Genomic DNA, 25,135 nt, shown 5'->3' with positions numbered 1-25,135 from the left:
ATTTCCGACAAACTTGTTGGGCCAACTCATTTTGTTTTTTCTGAAACTTTTTTATAAATTTCTCCAAATAGAAAAATGGCAGAATACCGCTATCAAAGAGCAAGAAAAAAAAGTCCTGGACGACCGCGCACTGATACAACACCTTTATTTCTAGATTCAAAATCCAAAAACAGTCAGTCAGTCAATAGTGTACAGAGGAGGGGGGGGCAAACATCTTACACGTTTCACACTGTGGGTTGATGCTTAGTCATAGCTAGTGTGGCATGGAACGGCTGTGTGTAAATATATATATATATATATATATATATATGTATGTAAATAGCCATTCACGATAACCTTTCAGTAAAAAATTTACTTTTGTTAATATGCAAGGTTCATATTGGTTACATTGAAAAACTGGGTGGAAGCTGAAAGCAGCACATAAGAAAAACAAACCGCATTTAGATTAGAGGGAGTGATCATAGGGTATGATCTGTAGTGCTGTTATGTCACAAGCCTTTATTAGTGGCAACAATAAGGGGTCAGAAATAATTATATGTGTATATTGAAAGGCTGCAAAGATGTGTCTCATTTGTAAAACTATCTTATTCATAAAAATGAGACACGTCCCACTCAAAGTTGAGGCCAGCAGGTTTTCTAGTATTTAATCTGAAAATCCAATGAACTTCTTGTTTACACAAGATTTTGACTTTATCTCCACCCCTGGGTAGCCTCACTATTTTTTCCATACCCTGTATCACCAAGCTGGACACATCTTTATGATGATGATCATTCCAATGACAAGCTACGTTAGTAGAATAATTCTTCTCTATATCGTAGAGGTGATCATAGTCTCTGTGTCATCCTACCCACATATTGAATGGAACACAATGTGCATGTGATCACATATATTAAAAAGTGAGTGTTACAATTAATGAAGGACAGTATTTTATGGGACTTGCCAATAGTGACTGAAAGGACTGTGTCTCCCCTTTTGATGAAAGGACAATAAGCACAGCTTATGTGCAAATATGTCCTTAAATTGCAGCCAATGGGTAGACACTGCTGTACTTGTGTAGAGACTAGGTGACAACCATCTGCCAAGTGAGGGTGCCCACCTAGAGATGGACCGGATCCCTTTAGAGAGTATTTGAGAAAATATTGGGTCGTTGCATAGTCCAGGCAGATATTTGTCAATGATTTTATTAAATTCTTCACTATAGGGCGTGGACAAAAATGGGGATGCAGCTGAACTGACTGGACCTCTCATACTTGAATTTGTCCCTCGAAGAGGGTTTATCTAACAATAAATTGCACTGAAGGACCCTGTCAGCAATACAAAATGTCCTATTAATGACCGATTTATAATATCCTCTTTCCTCAAATCTGGAAGCCATATGAATGGCTACCCGTTTAAAATCAGAATCGCTACTACATAAATGTTTAAGCCTAAGGAATTGTCCTACTGAAATGCTTTTTATTGTTTGCCCTGGATGATTTGCTCCCAATAATGTGTTGCCTGCAGTGGGTTTTCTATATAAATTCGAAGTGATTCCATCATTATTTCCAGTTAGAACCACATCTAAAAGTTTAATGGACACCAAATCATGGCATCCAGTGAAATTTAGATTTAACCGATTGTCATTCATGTATTGCAACCATGTATCAAGGCTAATGTTTTGTCCAGAGACCACAAAGAGGTCATCAATATACCTACGGTAAAATACAGTATCACTTCGATGGGGACTATCGGGTCCAAAAATGCGTAATTTCTCCCACAATCCCATGTATAACTTAGCCAGGGATGGTGAGAATTTAGCCCCCATGGAGGCTCCACATTTCTGGAGATAATAATCCCCGAACATGAAGAAATTGTGTGTGAGAAAATACTCTAAGCTCAAAATAAATTCCTGCAAGACTGGTGAAAACCTTCCCGATCTACCGAGAATGTAGGAAAGCCTGCAAACCCAAGGTATGTGGGACTGAAGAATAGAGACTTGACACATCACAAGAAATCCAACTGTAGTTGCTGTTCCACTTTAAATCTTTCAGTTTTGACAGGAGTTGTTTAGTGTCAAGGAGAAAACCTGGTAGGTCTATTACTAATGGCTGTAGTTGTTGATCTAACCACTGACCCAACCATTCGTTTAAAGAGCCTATGCCGGGCACTATGGGTCTACCTCTAAGGGGATTTAACCCCATATGTATCTTTAGTAGATGGTGGAATACTGGCATTACTGGAAAATCAGGGATGAATATTTCTTTTTTGTGTGAATATACCCACTGATACAGCTCTATCTATGAGATTAGAGAGCTCCTTTTTAAAAGGCTCAGCGGGGTCAACCCTCAATTTTCAGTAAATGGCAGATTCAGAAAATGCTTCACTCCTATAACTTACTGAATCTAGGTCTACCACCGAACCCCCTTTATCTGCATTTTTAACTACTATGCTGGTATCTTTGTTCAAACTTTCAAGAGATATTTTTCCTTAAGCTGTAAGATTACCTAAAACATTATTTCTAACATTGCTTCGTGCAGAATTGTCCTTTGATTTGTGTGATGCAATTAAAGAACAGCACAAACACTTTCGATTTGTGCTACTTGAGCTATGAAACTAAAAACTGCCCAAGCAGTAACCTAAAACTTGATATGCTATGATATAGCTATGTTTATGCAGTCCACTTTACCACATGTTTTACTGTTTTAGGATGTACTTATAGACTTTATTATATACAGTGGATATAAAAAGTTTACACACCCCTTTTAAAAATGTCAGGTTTCTGTGATGTAAAAAAAAAAAAATGGAGACAAAGAGGAATCATTTCAGAACTTTTTCCACCTTTAATGTGAGCTATAAACTGTACAACTCAGTTGAAAAACAAACGGACATCTTTTGGGGGGGGGGGGGTTGCATAAGTGTGTACACCCTCTTATAACTGGGGATGTAGCTATGTTCAGAATTAAAGCAATCACATTCAAACTCATGTTAAATAGTAGTCAGTACACAACTGCCATCATTTATAGGGTCTCTGATTAACCCCAAATAAAAGTTCAACTGTTACAGTAGGTCTTTTCTGACATTTTCTTAGTCGCATCCTACAGCAAAAGCCATGGTCCGCAGAGAGCTACCAAAGCATCAGAGGGATCTTATTGTTGAAAGGTATTAGTCAGGAGAAGAGATATACCATGGAACACAGTGAAGACAGTCATCAAGTGGATAAAATATTTCACAACAATGACATTACCAAGAACTAGACGTCCCTCCAAAATTGATGAAAATATAAGAACAAAACTGGTCAGGGAGGCTTGCCAAGAGGCCTACATCAACACCAAAGGAGCTGCAGGAATATCTGGCAAGTACTGGCTGCGTGGTACATGTGACAACAATCTCTTTATATGACTGGGCCATGGGGTAGTGGCAAGATGGAAGCCTTTTCTTATGAAAAACAACATCCAAACCCAGCAAAATTTAGCAAAAACACATCTGAAGTTTCCCAAAAGCATGTGGGAAAAGGTGTTCTGGTCTGACGAGACCAATGTTGAAATGTTTGGCTATAATTCCAAAAGATTTGTTTGGTGCAAAAACAACACTGTGCATCACCAAAAGAACACCATACCCACAGTGAAGCATGGTGGTGGCAGCAACATGCTTTGGGGCTGTTTTACTTCAGCTAGAACAGGGGCCTTAGTCAAGGTGGAGGGACTTATGAACAGTTCCAAATACCAGTCAATATTGGCACAAAACTGTCAGGCATACATCCAAATCAACAAAGGAATGGCTTATCCAGAAAATGATTAAAGTTTTGGAATGGCCCAGCAAGAGCCCAGACCTGAATCAGGTTGAAAACCTGTGGAGTGATCTGAAGAGCGCTGTGCACAGGAGATGTCCTTGCAATCTGACAGATTTGGAGTGTTTTTGCAAAGAAGATTGGGCAAATATTGCCAAGTCAAGATGTGCCATGCTGATAGACTCATACCCAAAAAGACAGAGCTGTAATCAAATCAAATGGTACAGATTATAGGTCACATTAAAAGGCGAAAAAAGTTCTGAAATTATTTGCCTCTTTTTTTCTACATCACAGAAACCTGACATTTTAACAGGGGTGTGTAGACTTTTTATATCTACTGTATTGCTTTGTATAAAGCATATGATTATATGCTACATTCACCGAATCAGGACTGGGTATTTATTTGAAATGCATTTTTGTGGTCTTCAGCCTATTGTTAATATGCTTTTGTATCATTTAATAAAGTTTGGAAGATAATGTCATCTTGCTAACCAATGTCATGTACACAGTGATGTGCCTCTGCCATTCCCTGTCAGCTGCAAAGCCCTGAGCTTAATTTAGAGATGTAAACTACAACCTGGACATGCAACGTCACCAATGAGAATATGTAGCACCTAGTGCAATGTGTGCTTGTGGGGCAAATTATATATTTTTTGTGACCACCTCTGACCATACACAAGGCAGTGATATCCTCAACTACTCTACACAAGGGCTGTGTGATGGTTTAGTTCTGGGGTGGTTACAACAATATACCGTAATATTACTTGGTTCCACTGCCTTTAAACCAGTATTCTGCCTAATAATGCTGAAAAGATGGGGGACCTAGATAAAGTAAACGAAAAGTTTAGAGCAGAACAGAGAAGTACTCAAGAGCATTCATGGGAAATAGATGCAGTATACTCCAAATCTTAGCTTGTATCTGATCCTACCACATTATAATAAAAAAGTTTCAACCAAGCACACAATTGTAAAGAGAAGGCATACATAACTTTTCTGCTACAGAAGGCCACTCTGTTGCTGAAAATTGGGTCAAAATTGGTCCAAAATCTGATGAAAAACCAACACTTCTTAGCCCTTGTACACACAGTCGGAGATTCAGACGGAATGTGTCCTATCGGACCGTTTTGTCAGATATTCCGACTGTGTGTGGTCTGCATCGGACTGTTTCCGTCGGAATATCTGACGGACCAAGTTTTCCAAGTTGCCGGTAAAATTTTCCGACAAAATGCTCCGATCGGACATACTCATGTGTAGCCTACTCCGACGGACAAAGTGCCACGCATGCTCAGATCAAATTCTTAGACCAAAGCTATTGGCTACTAGCCTGAACGTAGTCCCGTCGTAACGAAATAACGTCATCACGTTATGTACAATCGGATTTTCCGACAATTTAGTCCGACCGTGTGTATGCAACATCACTTCCGGACCTCTTCCGGAATAAATTCCGTCGGAATTACTCCGACGGATTTGGTTGTCGGAATCTCCGACCGTGTGTACAAGGGCTAAGAGTACCAATCCCCTGGGACCACCGCATCTCTCACTGGTTCCTCTTGCTGAGCTCCACATCACACCAGGAGAGGGAGAGCGAGTATGGACCTGGGGATCACCAGAAGAAACCAGGCATGGCTGCAGGGCACCCAAGAGATTTGTGTCCGTTTCCCTAGAGGACGTTAACGGGACCATTTCTCAGCAACACGGCAATGTTCAATGGGGCAGGTGGTAGAAGAGGCGGACATTCCCTTAGCATAGGTATGTGCTTCTTGCTTCTTTACAAATATGTGCTTGGTTAACCTTTTTTTATTATGTGACCGGGTTGCTTTAAATAAGCCCGAATGGTTTTGGGAAATCCATAAATTTCAACATCAAGAAGATTTAATAATAAAGAAAAACAATTCTTCCAAGTGTTGTTAAAACGTGTACATTATTCCTCATGTAACCGAGTTTATAAGCATGGTTTACTTCCCTCACGAGAATGAAATTCCATTTAATATTTCCGTGGCTCACTGCAGTATGCAGATGTCTTTTACTTAATAAACAAGTTTCATTGTATAAATGAGCCATTAAGGAGCGACTGTAAAGCTGGTAAAGATAATATGCCGAAAAGAGGAGGAGAACAGGAAAAGTTTGGATTGACTTTTTAAACTGAGAATCTAATGAAGAAACCATATAAACAAAGATTATATCTCTGGCATGTCAGAATGATTATCAGATGCAGAAATAAAACATGTTATATGCAAATCTAGGTTCCAATGAAGAATAAAGTGTGGCTCTCCCTCATACAGCTTCTCCAGCTTCCTATTGGTGTTCTGGGGTTATAGATGGTGTGTTTGAAAAAAGGAAGACAGGGGGAGGGGCAATCGTGACTTCTGAAAAGTTGAAATTTGCATAAAACGTCAGCAGTTAGTATTTCTAGATCGGATTGTTATTTTGCAAACTGTAAAAACACACAAAAACATATACACAAACATAAAAAAAAGGCATTACTTCAGCCATAAACCGATGTCATCTGACCATGTATAGCAAAGTTGGAAGGTTAACATGTTTCGAGGGACATGGGCCCTTCTTCAGAGCTAAGCTGGTGTTTAAGTATGTTTTTGTCTTTTGTGGTAATGCACTAGGTGTTTGCACCCTACAGCTCTTTTGTAAATTTCCCAGTCTGAGGAGGGCTGCATTAGACGAAGTATTACGAATTGTGACACCTTTGGATACATAACAATCAAGGCGTTGGAGTGTTTAAACTATTTTGATTGTTGTTTTGCATTTAGTATCCACTAAGCTCCCACTCACACGTGAGTATTTTTATGCTTGTTTTCTATGACTGATTATGCAGAATCCCGTTCTTTCAAACTGTTCCTATTCAGTCTCCCTATATTCTACGCACTATGCTAAAAAAGTACAGCTTCTTTTTAGTGTATTTAGGTTTTGGACTACAATACTTCAATAGGAGTACCTGTATATGAATGATGATGCTTTACACACATGCAAAAACTTACCAGGAATACACTCTGCTCAGGTGTGAACGCAAGCTCTGGTTTGTGACAGGTACACTTTTGAAACTATTTGAGCTCACGGTATGTCCGTAACAAGTGCACTTTGCGCAGTTTCATGCATCACTGTAACTCTAACCTGATAAGAAGCAAAACAGCACAATATTCAAACAGTATTTGTCTTATTTAAACTTCTAAGGCCTTAACTTGAGATAAGCCAATGTTGTTTTATATTCCCAATGCAAGCTTCACGATAAAATAGATATCGCTTCATTCTGTCATTGTTAGATATCTTTATAGATCAAAAATATGCACAAGCCACAGGCTGAATCTGTATTTAATGAACCTCATATAAAAATAAAAAAGTCTTTTGAGGCTATTGGAATCAGATATTTTCATAAAGTGACCACGAATAACCATGGCTACTATCAGCTGTCAGTGAGGATTATTAAACTAAAGCATGCAGTTTCAATAAATACACAGTTTAATTTATCACTCTGCTGACAGATAAAGCTCTAGAACTGTACAGCCTAAAAATACAATATTACACATGCTGGTGAATGCTTGCTGTATGTGTGCATGTAAATATATACACATGGAGGCATGATGGGACAACCCTGTGACGGCAAAGGCATTTCTCGTGCTCCTAAAGAAGCAGAAACACATGAAAACCTAACATTATCTATTGAACCTGTGGACTGTTCCTGGATAGCTCCACGGTTGCAAGTATTACCTTTCACCTACCTTCTATTTTTGCCTAGCCCAAATTGTCACCAGCTCTTACACTTGCACTTATCAGGGGGTTCCATTGCCAACCATGATTTTTTTTTTACTCACAGAGATTCCACTTGGTTGGCCCACTCATCATTTCTATTCTACACCAGGAGTGCCTTACGGACCTACATCCACCTTAAATACTGTCTATGTCGGTTGCTATCACTGAATACGCCACCACAGCTCCCGGCAATGATGTCCCCAGGTAGCCTACGATCCTCAACAATTGGGAGGGGGGGTCCTTCTGGGACGACAGCCATGCAGACCAATTTGATGCAGTGTGCGGTGTATTACCAGCACTGACAGGCTGACCCCCCCCCCCCTTTAAAAAAAAAAAAAACATATACTAACTGTATTAATCTATTTTGTAAAACAAATAAAACTGACTGAAAAATAAATCCTATCATCTGTGTAAAGTAATCTGTCCTGCTCTGTCAGTCACTGAGCAGTATAAATACCTTACCTGCGTTACAGTTAGTATTAATTTTTATGCCGGCTCAGGGCGGTGATATATCCCAGGGCCGGCGTTCTCCCCTCCTCCTCATGGTGTTTCGTGCGTGTGACGTTGGGGGCCTTCTGACGGCGGCATAGTGGTGTCCATGGTTGGCGGCGGCAGGCGGGACCGGAACAACCGGGGCTAACCACTTATTATACATTACAATCTTATGATTCCGTGTTCTCTCCATACACAAGGTATCCTTGCACTTATTGTTCTAGCTCCCCTTTTTCTTTTCACTTCCCTTTTATTGTCACTTTGTCACTTGGGAACTAGATTGGGGGATGGTATATATTGGCCATCCCTCCCTCCCCTCCTCTGTAAATTGTATTCACTTCTACACACACCTAACACTTTTCTTAATTGCACACTTCCCTTACTTTTTCCTTACTGCACACCCTCTTTTCGTTTTCTTTCTTCACTTGCACTCATATATATTTTACACCATACCTGTAGTTCTTATTATGTATATTTTTTTCACCCATTAGGCTTACACTTATAATGCGGATTTTGTTTCCATTTGACAAATGCCCTTGTTGTCCCGGTGGTTGCCTGTGTGTGCACTCTGTGGGCCCCATTGCCGCAGGATGGGCCTCCTCAGCTCCCGTACCGTCGCTCTGGGTGCTTGGTGGCTTCCGATACCGTGCCTACGACTGCATGGCTATGTGTAAGTGACCATTAGGTGTTTTTTTTTAACCTCCCCTTGTTCCATCATTGCAAATATTAATTTATTACTACTCTGTATTTTTAGACCAATCACGAGCTTGCTCCTGATGAGCGGCAGTAAGCCGCAAAATGCGTAGAGCTATTAGTTGCCATGTATTCTGGTACCCCAATCTCAACAGCATTGCTTTTTGTAATACTGTACTAATCATGTTTTTTTATTAATTCATTGCAACAACCATGAAGTCATAGATTCATGTAGTTGCCATACTTTATCAATTGTCCATTCTTCATCATTATCATTGGTTATTTTATGTATATAATTGAGGTGCGCTTTTATTATTTATTCTGTATTGGTCATTATGATTGTATAAAGTTAAATGCTGATGTCAATGATGTGTCTGTCTGCGCACCTCTCCATATACATGTAATCATGCTTTGCTAGATAAAAAAAACGAATACATTTTTTCAATAGCCACTTTGTCTTTTTTTAACCCCGTACTTCATATAAAGTCCCGCCCAGTTCTTGTTTTTAATTTTTGCCTTATATTCAAGCTATAGTTAGATAATGGATATGGGCTTAAAGTGCACACTCTCTGGTTTAATTTGAGGGTATGACCATCCAAATAAGAGGAAGGGTTTAGAAATTACAGCACTTAAGAATAGCCATCCTCCTTTTTCAAGGGACCAAAAGTAATTGGACAATTGAATCAAAGGCTGTTTCAGGGTCAGGTGTGGGCTACTCCATCGTTATTTCTTCATCAATTAAGCAGGTAAAAGGTCTAGGAGTTGATTCTAAGTGTGGTATTTGCATTTGGAATCTATTGCTGTGAAGCTACATCTTGCATTCAAAGGAGCTGTCCATGCAAGTGAAACAGGCTTCAAAAATGAAAAAAATCCATCAGAGAGATATTAGCAACATTAGGAGTGGCCAAAGCAACAGTTTAGTACATTTTGAGAAAAGAAGAACGCAATGATGAGCTCAGCAACCGAAGAAGGCCTGAACGTCCACTGAAGACAACAGTGGTGGATGATTACAGGATCCTCTCTATGGTAAAGAAAAACCTATTCACAACATCCAGACAAGTGAAGGACACTCTCCAGGAGGTGGGCTATTATGTCAAAGTCTATAATCAAGAGAAGACTTCAAGAGAGCAAATACAGAGGGTTCACCGCAAGGTGCAAACCATTTATAAGCCTGAAGAATAGAAAAGCCAGAATAGACTTTGCCAAAAAAAACATTTAAAAAAGCCAGACCCGTTCTGGAAAAGCATTCTTTGGACGGATGAAACTAAGATCAATCTGTACCCGAATGACGAGAAGAAGAAAAAGTGTGGAGAAGGCTTGGAACAGCTCATGATTCAAAGTACAAGACATCTGTAAAACATAGTGGAGGCAGTGTGATGGCATGGGCATGCATGGCTACTGGGTCATTGGCGTTTATTGATGTTTATTGATGTTGTGACAGAAGCAGCCGGACAAATTCTGCAGTGTTTAGAGATATACTGTCAGCCCATATTCAGCCAAATGCAGCAAACTTGATTGGGCAGCATGTCACAGTTCAGAAGGACAATGATCCAAAACACACTGCAAAAGCAACCCAGGAGCTTTTAAAGGAAAACACGTGGAATATTCTGCAATGGCTGAATCACCTGAGCTCAACCCAATTGAGCATTTCACTTGCTGAAGGCAAAACTAAAGGCAGAAAGACCCACAAAGAATTGAAGACAGCTGCAGTTAGAGCCTGGCCAAACAACAGAAAGGAGGAAACCCAGTCTTTGGTAATGTTCATGGGTTCCAGACTTCAGGTAGTCATTACCAGTAAAAGATTCTCAAAAAACATTAAGAAAAATAAATAAAAATGAACATTTTATTTATGATTATATTCATTTGTCCAAATACATTTGAGCCCCTGAAAATGGGAGGACTGTGCATAAAAACTGTTGCAGTTCCTAAAATGTGCACTTGACAGTTATGTTCAACCCCTTGAATTAAAACTGAAAGTCTGCACTTCAAATTCATTTGGATTCCTCATTTTAATTTTATTCTGGTGTCATACAGAGCCAAAATGATGAAAATTGTGCCTGTGTCTAAATATATATGGACCTATTTGTATATACTGCTGTAGAGATCTCATGCCACCTGCTCCACACAACGGATTTCAACCAGTCATGCAGCGTTGAAATGTCCAATCCACATGGCATTGGAAAAATTCTGTCCTCCCCAGGCTGTATGGTCAAATCTCACAGGTAGGAGAACATGGAACCAGAAAGCCTATGAAGGTTCTCATTTATCCAGGACATGGTATGTCTAGTAGTAGCTAGTCACAGTCAACTGGACCTGTTCTGTAATGTTAAATGCCACTCTTCGCAAAAAAAATTCAGGCAGAGAGGCCAACTTGTTTGTAAAAGAAAGAGGCTATGTCAACCTGGTACAACTATCCTTGAACATGTTGACCATTGTTCCAAAAGCGCATTTGTGAGGTCAGGCACTGATGTTGGATGAGAAGGCCTGGCTCACAGTCTCTGCTCTAATTCATCCCAAAGGTGTTCTATCGGGTTGAGGTCGGAACTCTGTGCAGGCCAGTCACTTTCCTCCACCCCAAACTGGCTCATCCATGTCTTTATGGACCTTGACTTTGAAATATCCTGTTATGGGGGTGTTTCTCTGCAGTAGGGACTAGTGCACTTGTCAGGATAGAAATACCGTCAGATTATTGAGGAATATCTGCTGTCCCCTGCCAGAAAGTTGCCAATGAGAAGGTTTACCTTCCAACATGATAATGAAGGAGAAAAAATGTGTATGTCCTTGCATAGCCTAGTCGAGAGCCCAGACTTAAAGAGGAAGTAAACCCTGATGGGTTTACTTCCTCTTTGTCTACCTGCAAAGGTAAAGCATAATGGGCTACTATGCATCGCATAGTAGCCCATTATGTGTCACTTACCTGACACAGGAGCCAGAGATGTTGCCGCTGTCCCCTGTAGTCCGGAGCGTCCATCTTCTTCCGGGTATTGCTGCTCCGGCCACTCACAGCGCCAGAGCAGCGATGACATCACTCCCGCACATGGGAGCCTCCACTTAGCAGCATGCCGCTGCTAACGGCGATATGCCATAACGGTGATAGAGCGCCTGCATGCAGCTGTCTACGGTGCATGTGCCGTAGACAGCTGTGACTGTCTTTTAGTAAATATCTCCTAAACCGTGTAGGTTTAGGAGATATTTCTTGGACCTACAGGTAAGCCTTAATCTAGGCTTACCTGTAGGTCAAAGTGGTTTGTAAGGGTTTACAACCACTTTAAACCCCATTGAAAATCTGTGGAATGACACAATTGGTGTCATTCCACAGAACAAAAATCGAATTTAATTGAACTTGAGTAGCTCTGCAAAGAAGAGTTGCCAAATATTGCAAAGTCTAGATGTGCAAAGTTAGCAGAGACACATCCCAACAGACTAAAGGCTGTAAGACCCCTTTCACACTGAGGCAGTTTTCAGGTGTTTAAACCTGTAAAGTGACTAAAAACTGCCTCTTATGCCTCTCCAGTGTGAAAGCCTGAGTACGCTTGCAGGGGCAGGAAAATAAAGTTCTGCAAGCATCTTTGGGGCAATTTGGCGCTCCTTTTGTCAATTTGTGTCCAACTTTCGGGCAACAAATGCTGAATGGCAGGCTTGTAAATTTTCTGCAGACAGCGGATTGATGTCAGATTTTCGTATGGTCAGTACACAAATCCGTCACACAAAAGTCCAAAGTACAAACACGCATGCTCGAAATCAATGCTCACCAAACACGAAATTAGCAGAAGGGGCCCAAAGGGTGGCGCTCAAGAGCTGAAATACCTTGTAGCACGTCACTATGTTCGCGTTTGTGGCATGACAATTGTGTACTGTTAGTATGCAAGACAAGAAAAATCAGACACTTGGTTGGCCAACAATCGTACCGTGTGTACAAGGCTTAAGTGAAACAAATCCGTGCGACAACCTAACATTCCTACATGGTCTATTCTCTCCAAGACTGTATGTGAATTTTGATGACATTTTCTCTACAGCCTGGGGTTTTATTGCTACAGACACATCTGAAATATTGATAATATGCTACAGAGCAGTTGCAATCTCCTTGACACCAAATCACAAATAACAGTCTATGTCTAATCTTAAAATTATTCCAGTATGGATTTTGCCTGCTATACTCTCACTGCTGCATCAGTAAAAAGATGACCTCAGGATGAAATGAACTCAGACTAAACTAAATAAGGCACTGAGCATTGGGGAGTGAGAGACTAATGGCCTTCCCATGAGTCTTTAGGACTGAAGACCATAAGCCTTAAACTTTGACTGATGAGAGTAAAAGTTGATAAAAAGACCACAGACAGCTCAGAGAAATACAAAGAGAACAGGCCAGCAAAACCATTATGCAGCTTCATTCAAACATTGGGTACGTAGGGAAGGCTAGACACAGTACATGGTTAAATGTCCAGATATTAAATAATGTATGGTATAAGGTAATGAGAATAAACAATGCTGCATTGACCATCTTTAGAAATAATGCACACGGCAGGAGGAAAACACTTTAAAAAAGGCACTCACTCCAGTAAACCTTAAAGAGGAACCCCAGTTAGAAGTGCACTGGGCACTGCCTACCTATAAGGTATTGTCTGCACAACCTGACATGGGTTCTGTAATGGAAGGAGATAAAATGTTCTAAGCCTACAATTATTATTATACAGGATTTATATAGTGCCAACAGTTTACACAGCAGCGCTTTATAACTTGAGGGTTGGCAGTACAACTACAGTACACTTTAAAACAGTAGGAATCAGATAGCCCTGCTCCTTAGAGCTTACAATCTAAGAGGGAGGGCCAAGAGATACAAGAGGTAATAACTGTGGGGCATGTGCTGAAAACAAATGTACCGTTGTTAGGTGGGGGCCAGATAGGCTTCTCTGAAGACATGAGTTTTTAGGGATGGTCTAAAAGTGGACAAAGCAGGACAGATTGGGGTAGAGCATTCCAGAAAATGGGAGAGGTTCAGGAGAAGTCCTGGAGGTGAGCATAGGATGAGGCGACAAGGGAGCTAGAGAGCAGGAGTTCTTGGGAGAAACAAAGAAAATTATTTGGTTGGTATTTTGAGACCAAGTTAGTGATGAAGCTGGGGGCCGAGTTATGGATGGCTTTTTAAGTTATGGTTAGTATGTTGAATTTAATTAGTTGGTTGAGTGGCAGCCAAAGGAGGGATTGCAAAAGAGGAGTAGCAGATGCCAAGCAGTTTGTAAGGTGGCTGAGCCTGGCAGCAGCGTTAATGGACTAAAGAGGGGATAGCCTATTTAAAAAGGTAAGCCAATGAGGAGGGAGTTGCAGTAGTCGAGACGAGAGATGACCAGGGAGTGGATTAGAAGCTTTGCAGTGTCATTGGTTAGGAAAGGGTTTATCTTGGAGATATTGCGAGATTTGGACAGCGACTGGATGTGGGGCCGAAAGGATAGTTCAGAGTCCAGGATTACACCCAAGACCTTGGCATGGGGGGACAGGTTGATAGATGAGCCATTGATTTTGACAGAGAAATCAGGGGAAGAGGCACGTGGGGGGAGGAAATATCATGAGCTCGGTTTTGTATAGGTATTCCTGAACCCTGTATGCTAAACAATTACCTCACTTTCTCACCCTCATCTCAGAGCCTGAAAAATGATACTGTCAGAACTTCAGGTAGCAGCCAATGTGATTATGTGTTGGTTATCCCTGCTCTATGTTATTGCTTTTCAACAGCAAGTGTATGACCTCCCACTCAGCCTGGCTGGAAATTTTTAGCCGACCTGCGAAGGATGACAGGGCTTCATTATAAAGCAAAATTAGAGGCAATTACACAAAGCACAGTAATAATAACTTTATATTTTCAATGTCAATGTTTTATTGAGATACAGCCCTTTAATTTTCTTTTTCCACAAGGATGTACAACTATGACACAAACATCCTGTCTGCTACCATCCTGTAACTGCCAGTAGTGGTCATTATTAAAAGAGGAGCTCCAGGCTCCTTCAGAAAAAAAAAAAAAAAAAAAGTCAGCAGCTACAAATACTGTAGCTGCTGACTTTTAATATTAGAGAACTTACCTGTCCAGGAACCCAGCGGTGTCCTCACTTGTGAAAAATATATATCAACTTAATATATATATAGTAGCGCTAGAATTGAATAAAAATAAGTGATACTAGTGGTTGCAGCTGCTGTACACAGTGCTCATTACTTGACAAATTGAAAGTGGATATAATTACAACACTCACAATATTACAAAACAAAATCAGTAAAAACGTCCATATAATAGTGAAAAATGTGCTCCAATGGATAAAGTGCAATTGTGCTCCAAACTTCAAGGTGCACCACACACCCCTCCTGTGTGCCCAATCACCGAATGGAATGAACCCCTAGCTTTTCAGTCTAGGGGTCGTTTACACTAGAATGCTGGCCAGGGATGGCAATTCACACCAGGAACCAATGAAGATCTCCCCCAGATATAACGGCCATGCGTGGATGGTTTTACCAAAAATTAAATAAAAGAAGGGAACTAATGGTTGAAGTACAGTTTGCAAGGCTTTATTACGCAAACTAGGATAGGTACTTACAAAATGAGAAAAAATAAAATCGTGCATGGATTAGCAAGGAAATGCAATAGGAATCGTTGCATCCAGTGTGCTTTCCACCAAAAATCGGAAGTGGTCTTTGATCACGTTTTGTGGGAGGGCAAAACGAGTTGACGTAAATTCCGGTTTCGAGTCCAAACAATGTCACCTCCAGTGGTCAGTGAAACACACGCTAAATCCAGACAATATGCATCAAAAAAATCAAAACAGCCTTTTGAGATTCTTAAGTGCTTGGTGACTGTAACTACAAGAAAAATCCAGGTGACTTTTGGTGCTCCCCCTCTTGGGTCCCCACTCACCAGCTCCAATAACCCCTACAGGGGTATCTCGCACAGAGGACAAGCTTCATGTAAAGATGATGCTTCCAGAGTCAGGTCATGCAGCCAGGCTAGTCTCCAGCCTTTCCATCCAATATCCAGCCCCTATGGCCCTGCCAGGGGTATCTCACATCTAGATCAAACTGAACGTGCAGATAATCTCTCCAGGGGAAGGTCAGCCAGCTAGACTCCTCTCCTAGATCTCAGAAGACGTTTGATAATAAAACGTGCATAAGGCGGAGTCACGCACTGATGTCACTTCCGGGTGTGATAGGAGCTCAGTGGGTCTGCGGAACGCAGCTGGAACGCATGCTGCAAGCGAGATATATCACGGCTCTGAAGCTATCACTTTTACCCATAGCTGTAGAGCTTTTTTGAGGAGTTTCCATTGCATGGAACATTTGTTTTTATTTTTATCTTATTTTTTGGTTTGTTTTTTCTTACGGTTTTAACTTTGAAATAAAAACATTTCCCAAATTTGATTACTACACTATGAGAGCCCATATCTTATTTTTTGCATGAAAATTTTACCTGCACTGGATATCGGAGGGTGACATAGGAGGGAAGTCTAGCTGGCTAAAGCCTATACTAATTAGCTATTAAAGCTAGGAGTTCATTAATTTGCATTAATGGTATATGCACATTTAATAGTCACATTAGAGGCACACATCACTTAAAAAGCGGCCTGGGTCTGTCGCTTTTTAGTATATAGGTAGCGCCATTTTACCCTTATTCTGTACCTATTAGGTGTAGTCCAAGGCTTTCACACATATTAAAAGAGGAGTGGGTGTGGAGGCAATCAGTGCAAATAGCATGCCTACATTTAACCAAAAATGAAGGGTAGACATTTTTACAAAATGTTGGGTCCATATAAACAAGCTGCAAATGATCGATTACCAACCAACTCCAAATTTCATTCGATACTTGTACACCAATAAATAGCACTCCATGCCCATGTACCTAGTATACACCCAATAAAAACTAATTTTTGAAAATTATTCATGAATATAAGCACGTGGACATAAATGCATCATATAAAAATATGTGAAAATCTAAAAAACATATATATACATTTAGTCAATGCTCGCCAGAATGGTGTCCAAAACAGGACTCCACCCAAATAGCAAAAAATGAGAAACATATACATATATGTACAGAGACCCTTACATAAAATTTGAAAAACTATACAGGAATACAAATGACTATATTAAAATATAGCAAAAAAGTGTCTCAACAACATATGTATATTCAATGAATATACCATCCATCTACTTGACTAGATTATATTATATGGATGGTATGTTCATTGAATATACATATGTTTTTGAGACAAGTTCACTATATTTTAATACAGTCATTTGTATTCCTGTATAATTTTTCAAAATGTAATGTAAGGATCTCTGTACATATATGTATACGTTTCATTTTTTGGACACCGTTCTGGCGAGCATGGACTACATGTATATATAGGTTTTTTGAGTATCACATATTTTTATATGATGCATTTATGTCCACGTGCTTATATTTATGTATAACATTTTCAAAATGTGTTTTTATTAGCTGTATACTAGGTACATGGGCATGGAGTGTTGATTGATGTACAAGCACATCGAATGAAATTTGGAGTTGGTTGGTAAGCAATTATTTGCAGCTTGTTTATATGGACCCAACATTTCTTAACAATTTCTACCCTTCATTTTTGGGTTAAATTTAGGCATGCTATTTGCACTGATCGCCTTCACACCCACTCCTCTTTTCAGGTGTGTGAAAGCCTTTAAGGACTACACCTGATCACAATCTGGAACAAATACGTTTGGTCAGGTGACCAGTAGATTATACATATAAAAGAAAGATTGGGGTCGGTGGTCCTACAGCTATGACAATGCGAAATGCGTCAACTATCTACATCTGTAACCTGTGCCTCCGTTGGTGTATGGATCATGATATGTGAATAAAGGTGTATTTGGAGTGCGGCCATCCATTTTTCCTTTCTTCCAATAATTGCTTTTGCTGAGCCGGCACCCTTTATCTCCCAACTTAGCAAGGATATCGTCAATGCAGGATCATGACCTGGAGCGATAATCTCTTTTCACTTTAATTTTGCTGTCGGAAGTTATATGGATGTTTTTGCAGATGCCACAGCTAAAAAGATAAGGGACCATATAAACAAAAATGTACACAGGAAGGGTGAAGCTACTCTTTCAGACTGCAGTTTAGAAAGTTGAAAGTATTCTAAGCCCCCCGTTCACATCTACGGGATATGATATGAGAAATCGCAGGCTATTGCCGGCAACGGCCCTGTTCCAATCAGTGCGACGTCGCATTGAAATGTGGGTTTGAAACCATGCGAGTTCAGCTGAAATTGCACGATTTCAAACCCGTGTTCAATGCGAACACACCCTAAATGTCAGGCGCCTCTACACACATCAAAAGCAGCCCACTTCTAACACCTGCCCCCCCCATTAGCACTTTATAATCAATACTGGGTAGATACAGTGTGTGTGTGTGTGTGTGTGTGTGTGTGTGTGTGTGTGTGTGTGTATATTATTTATTTATTTTTTGTTTTAATTAGAACTGTATGATTCTGGCTAAAATGAGAATCGCAACTGATTTTTTTGCTTAGAATAAAGACCACGATTCTCTCGGCATAAGATCTTTCACATTATACAAAAAAATTGGGCTAACTTTATTGAGTTAAAAAAAAAAAAAACTAAAACAGTAAAGTGTACTTTTCCAAAAATATTGCATTTGAAAGACCTCTGCGCAAATACTACAGTGTGACATAAAATATTGCACCAACCGGCATTTTATTCTCTAGGGCCTCTGCTAAAACACACACACACACACACGTCTGTCTGTAGGTGAGGTCAGTTTAAACACACACACACACAAAATATAATATGTTTGGGGGTTCCAAATCCTTTTCTAACAAAAAATACTGATTTTAATTTTTAATCAACAAGTGTCAGAAAAAGTTTTAGTCTTTAAGTGGTTAAAATTATCTCATCTACAGACAGACGTTCATTCCTTTGATCTCTAAAAGGTAAGAAACGTTACAATGTTTCTTGCCTGAGCAATGTTGTGATAAACTTGGCAGGCTGCCTGTTTTTTTTTTTTTTTTGACAGCTGTCAGCTTGAGCAGAGAACTCTCTGCACTGAATCAAGGGTAGAATCACGATCTCATCTTGATTTGTTATCTATTAGTCGTGCAGATATTATATATTATATATATATATATATATATATATATATATATATATATATATATATATATATATATACACACATATATACATACATACATACACACATATACACATATATATATATATACACACAGAAATTATATATATATATCACACATATATACATATACACAAACACACACAGTGGTTAAAGGCCAGTACCAGCAGATAGTTTGTACTCCAGCAGATGGCCTAGGTTAGATGGCGAGATTTGCTTTGTGGATCTCCTGAAGAGAGGTAGTTGGATTTGGCTGAAAACTAAAAACGGGTCACTGGTGGGCCGCAGCTGCAGATTTTTAACAAGGCAGAGCACAGCAACCAAGATTTAAAGAATAAATCATTACCTGGACAGCAAGGCAGGATGCATTGTCAGAAAGCAGAACTTGTTCACCTGAGGAAAGACAAAAACAGCAGTTTGAACACTCTGAACATATTTAGAAGACAACAATGGGTCCTGAGAAAGAATCCATGACAATCAGCACTACAACAAATGACAACTGGGAGCTAAAATGGTTGCTATGGGCAGACAACCAGGAAACAGTTTAAAAAAAAAAAAAAAGAGACTTCTTTCTAGAAACAGAATTTCAAAGCATTAATGTGTACCCAATAGCTTCTCTTCTGAGAAACATATTGGATACATTATTCTACGTAATGAAAATTAAAAATCCTCCAAGGCTTTTTAATATAGATTTTATTGAGCAGAAGGAAAATAGTTACACCCTCATGCTGTTAGCATTAGTAAATAGATAGGAAAGTATATCATATTTACTTGTTTTAAAACTTTTTTTTTTTTTTTTTTTTTTTTTTTACACATTTCTTCTGTTACTTCCTGGTTTCTTGCCTAAGCAAATGATGTCATACATCCCAGGAATCCTCAGGAGGGTCAACAACTAGGTTACTTTTTAAATAACCCAGGAGTCTTTAGGAGGGGAGAAAAAGGAGGGGTTTTCTCCTTCTCTCTCTGTAAACTCTCCTGCATGCCTGAGCTAAGGGCCGGTGGATTCCAGGAAGTAAATGCTACATGAATAATTTGCCCTTACTAAAGATGGCCATGGCCAGAAATGCTAGGGGGCTGGTTTTCAAAGTGATTTCTCAACAAAATAAGGCATACGGACATGGATGGATGGATGGTGGACTGTGCTTTGAATATTAAAAATGATAATGATAAATAGTGTTTTTATAGTGCTCAGATGCAGTGAAGATCCCCTCTAACAAATCAGCACTCCAGAGGGTTGCCGTCCTCAAAGGGGAACCAACAGCTAGGCCAGTTTTATTATACAGACAGACCCTACCCCCAAACTGTACAGTGTGCAGGGGTTCTGTTCCTCCAAGGCAGTTGTCAAATTAGAAATGTGTACATCTGTGTGGGGCACGGGTAATAATCTGTGGATTATGCCTGTAATGACATGTGGTCCTAAGTGGAGGCTTTTTTTACTCTGATTCAAGTGCCTGATGGTGGAGGAACCTCTTGATCACCCACCCTACTTATTTTTCTGTTTTTACGATTGATGTTTCGTATACCTATTTTCTTTGGATTAAGGTCAGAGCTATGTGTATTGATGAATTTAGATGATATATAGTAACTCACAAAAGTGAGTACACCCCTCACATTTTTGTAAATATTTTATTAGATCTTTTCACGTGACAACACTGAAGAGATTACTTTGCTACAATCACCTTAGATTGTAAGCTCAGTAGGGACTGATATATATATAAAAAAGCACTGCATAAATTGATGGCGCTATATAAGTACCTCAAATAATAATATTAATAATAATAATAATAATAATAATAATGTAAAGTAGAGATTTCAAAGTGTCAATAGTTTGTGTGGCCACCATTATTTTCCAGCACGGTCTTAACCATCTTGGTCATGGAGGTCACCAGAGCGTCACAGGTTGCCTCCGTAGTCCTCTTACACTCCTCCATGAAGACATCACGGAGCTGGTGGATGTTAGAGACCTTGCGCTCCTCCACCTTCCATTTGAGGATGCCCCACAGATGCTCAATAGGGTTTAGGTCTGGAGACATGCTTGGCCAGTCCACCACCTTTACCCTCAGCTTCTTTAGCAAGGCAGTGGTCATCTAGGAGGTGTGTTTGGGGTCGTTATCATGCCGCCACACACCATCTGAACCAAATACGTTTATTTTGGTCTCATCAGACCACAGGACATGGTTCCAGTAATCCATGTGCTTAGTCTGCTTGCGGCTTTCTTGTCCCAAAAGGAAGCCTCTTCTAAAGATGATGCACGACAGCCATGCAGACCAATTTGATGCAGTGTGTGGTGTAAGGTCTGAGCACTGAGAGGCTGACCCCCCCCCCCCCTTTCAACCTCTGCAGCAATGCTGACAACACTCATATGTCTATTTCGCAAAGACAACCTCGGATAAGACACATGTACTCAACTTCTTTGGTCGACCATGGCAAAGCCTGTTCTGGGTGGAACCTGTCCTGTTAAACCACTGTATGGTCTTAGCCACCATGCTGCAGCTCAGTTTCAGGGTCTTGGCAATCTACTTATAGCCTAGGCCATCTGGCAGCTCTTTGGCATGAGGTGCCATGTTGAACTTCCAGTGACCAGTATGAGAGACTGAGAGCGATAACACCCAATTTAAACACACCTGCAACCCAATCACACCTGAGACCTTGTAATATTAACGAGTCACATGACACCGGGGGAGGGAAAATGGCTAATTGGGCCCAACTTGGAAATTTTCACCTAGGGGCGTACTCACTTTTGTTGCCAGCGGTTTGGACATTAAAGCGGAGTTCGACCCAGAAATGAAACTTCCGCTGTTCAGGTCCCCACCCCCCTCCGTTGTCACATTTGGCAACTTTCAGGGGGAAGGGGGGAGCAGATACCTGTGAAATCCAGGTATCTGCTCCCACTGCAATGTCCAGCAAATCCACCCCCCCCCCCCCGCCTGTCTTCTGGAAAACAGAGACAGACAGGTCCCAGAAGACAGCAGAGACCAATTAGAACACGCAGCACAAAAACTGCGTTTGAAAGAACACTGTGCAAATACTGTGCGATATAAAATATTGCAAGAATTGCAATTTTATTCTCTAGGGTCTATGCTAATAAAAATGAAAAAAAATAAATAAAAATACAGTAAATAATGTTTGGGAGTAAATAAATAATTTCTTAGCATAAAATACTAGTTTTTTTTTTGTTTTTTTTTAACAAGAAATAAAATACTAAAATTTAAACTTGTAAACAGAAAGTTCCAGAAAAGGCCTGGTCTTCAAGTCCTTTTTTTCTTTTGGCTCTTGTCAATTTGTATATATACATGGGATGATGCTTATGGGAACTAAATAAGAGTTTACATTATGGCATCTCGCCTTCAACTTAGATCACATGTGTCAAACACAAGGCCAGTGGGCCTAATCTGGCCCTCTAGACCATTTCATGTGGCCCTCCCACCTCTCCTACAGAACCCCCCATCATTTCTGCCCCTACCTTGACTCAGCAGTCGTCTACAGAAAGGAGGACAAAACTCCTTCGCAGCCGCAGAGAGCATGGTTTCTGTCCCCCCACTATTCCCAGTTTCAGCAGTCGGAAGCAGGGTGGATGACAGAAATCTTCCTACAGATCCTGCATCTCTCTGTGCAGCACTCTCTCATCTCCGCCCTCCCCTGGTCTCAGCATTAAGCACACCGCCCCCCCCCCCCCCCCCCCAAGCTCTTACCAGCAGCAGAACAAGCTAAAGGGGATGCACTGATGTACAGGAGGGTGGGCTAGTCTTGACTAGGTGTGGACCGATTATCGGAGCGGCCAATTATTGGGGGCCGATATTCATATTTTTCAAATAATCGGTATTGGTCAAAAACGTACCGATAATGGTCAGACCTCCTCCCCCTGTTCGCGTGCGGCACTCGCTGCAGTCTGTGAGCTGTGTGGCGGGCAGCAGAGAGATGACATCATCGCTCACTGCCGCCTCACATCTGCCCCTACAGCTGGGCTGCAAAGGCTGCTCTTGACAGAGCTGCAGCTGTGAACAAGCAGAGAGACAGTTAGGTCATCTCTCACTGCCCGCCTGCGCGTGGAAGTTTACCCACTTGGACGCCACTGGAGCGAGGCAGCCAGAAATAGTGCGATTAGTAATAAGCTGCAAATGAGTGGCAGGTGACAGTGGCAAGTGACATGCTGCATCTGGGTGGCAGGTGACAGTGGCAAGTGACAGTGATACACAGAACATTAGCACCCGATATCGGCTATGGGCCTGAAAAGCGGCTGACAAATCGGTATCGGCCCTGAAAAAAATGATATTGGTCAACCCCTAGTCTTGCCATCTGATGTAAGGTGGGAGAGGGATGCCCTAGACATCTAGTCTTACAAATACAAACAGCCCTTTGAGGGCAACCACAATGAAATGGAGTTTGACACCCCTGAGTTAGATATGTTGGCATTTTGAGGTGTCTGCCCCATGAGGACTTTTTTTAAAGTAAAAGTTTTCTCTAAGTCAACACATATTTTCTTTATATTGTGATCCTATTGGTTATAAGTACATAGGGCACTTATGGATTGGTTGTACTGAGCAATAAATAAATATTGAGAAACATCTTATGCCCTGTATACACGGTCGGAAATTCTGACGGAAAAGGTCCGATCGGATTATATTGTTGGAAAATCCGATTGTGTGTGGGCTCTATCAGACTTTTTCCGTCGGAAATTCCCACGGAAAAAATTTGAGAGCAGCATCTAAAATTTTCCGACAAAAAAATCCGATCAGACTTTTTCCGATCGTTTGTAGAGAATGCTGACGGACAAAGTGCCACGCATGCTCAGATCAAATTACCAAAGCTATTGGCTAGTAGCCTCTACGTTGTCCCTTCATACGCAACAAACGTCACCATGTTCAAAACGATTGGATTTTCTGACAACTTTGTCCGACCGTGTCTACAGGGCATTACAGACGATATCCAAACGTTGACTGCTGAAAAATACTTGAGTCACAACTCCTTCCGCATGAGTCCCAATCCGTGCAGACAAAGCAATAGACAGCAATGGATAAAGCTCACAAACCAAGATGGCATCTGTAATTTTTTTACTGCCCATCGGACTTCTGGGATTTGTCCAGTACTGCATTTGTCCAACCTGAATCATTTATGTCACTACTATGTCACAACTAGCACGTTCCTTCTTGGCTTTCCAAAGGAAAGGGCAAGAATCCTAGAATAATAACAAGGAGGGCTCTCATTTATTGTACCCAGAAATAGATTTAAAAAGTAAAAAAAACGCGTTGCAGTGAATTAACGATAGATAAAAAAAAAATATTCATTGCTGTCAGTTCCTTTTGACGTGTATAACTAGATAGGGACTATTCCTAATGGCAAGTGAAATAAATGTATAATCTGCATTAGCAGGATTAGTATACGAGCCACTCCCATAACGAGCTGAATGATTATGCAAATGAGGATCTCTGCAGTACAAAATAGAAATGCGTATTTAAAATAGGTCTACCCGTAGGTGCAGATAAGACACAAAACACACATACTAAACAAAAACCGTGGACCGAAAGAATCAATCTACAGTCTACAGCACTGCCATATAATCAGGCTGCCTTGTGCACATATTAGTTTATATGGTGGGAGGAGGAGGGGGGGGGGGTGTTATAAAACTTGTACCAGTTAATCAAATGGACAATTTTTGTGCTTTATAGAAAATTATATACCTTAACATATGTAATAATGTATCGCTCAGGAAGATAAACATTGCAGCGCATAAGAATATTTTTCATGTAGCTTTCAGATTTCCCATTCATTTTTTTATGTTACAAAAAAAAAAAAATCCATGTATATTAGAGATCACAAAGCATCTGAAATTCAGTATCACACCATACGAGCTTGCAGCTTATATTGCAAAAGGCAGCTCGAGCCATCAGACAAAAGAGGAATGACAAGATCACTGCAATAAAAATTCCATGCCTAAAAGACTACAGGCTGCCATGTATTAGTCTTCATTACTTTGCAGCCTTTTGACAATTGGAGCAGGCTGCAGATCACCAAATGTGGGCAATAATGTAATCTGATGATATATGAAGAGCTGCTGAAGGGAGCAAGGACCACTCCAGCCTGTGTATTTTAACAGCTCCTTCTCCAGCAGCCCCCTCCACCCCTTTCCATTAACCATGACACTTCCAATATCTGCTGGCTCAGCTTTTCCACTGCAGTAACCATGCCAACTGTACCTGCCTCGGTATTATTTCATATAGCCATCGGCGGCCACATTACCAAGTCAATAACACAATCCTGGCTG

The 25,135-nt window shown here is 40.6% G+C and overlaps 1 protein-coding gene across 1 annotated transcript in view; it reads right to left on the bottom strand.

Annotated features, from left to right (window-relative positions):
- MTX2 (metaxin 2) overlaps positions 1-25,135 on the bottom strand; it is a 142,179-nt gene that overhangs the window by 88,247 nt on the left and 28,797 nt on the right. The window contains exon 3 of the mRNA XM_077448083.1: positions 19,220-19,266. Coding sequence (XP_077304209.1) covers positions 19,220-19,266 — 47 coding nt within the window. The remainder of the gene's footprint in view (positions 1-19,219; positions 19,267-25,135) is intronic.

Source organism: Lithobates pipiens, unplaced genomic scaffold (assembly GCF_037356315.1).
Source record: "Lithobates pipiens isolate NorthernLeopardFrog02 unplaced genomic scaffold, aLitPip1_a1.2 Scaffold_22, whole genome shotgun sequence".
Classification (NCBI taxonomy): Eukaryota; Metazoa; Chordata; class Amphibia; order Anura; family Ranidae; genus Lithobates; species Lithobates pipiens.
This window is presented reverse-complemented; position numbering and strand designations above follow the sequence as displayed.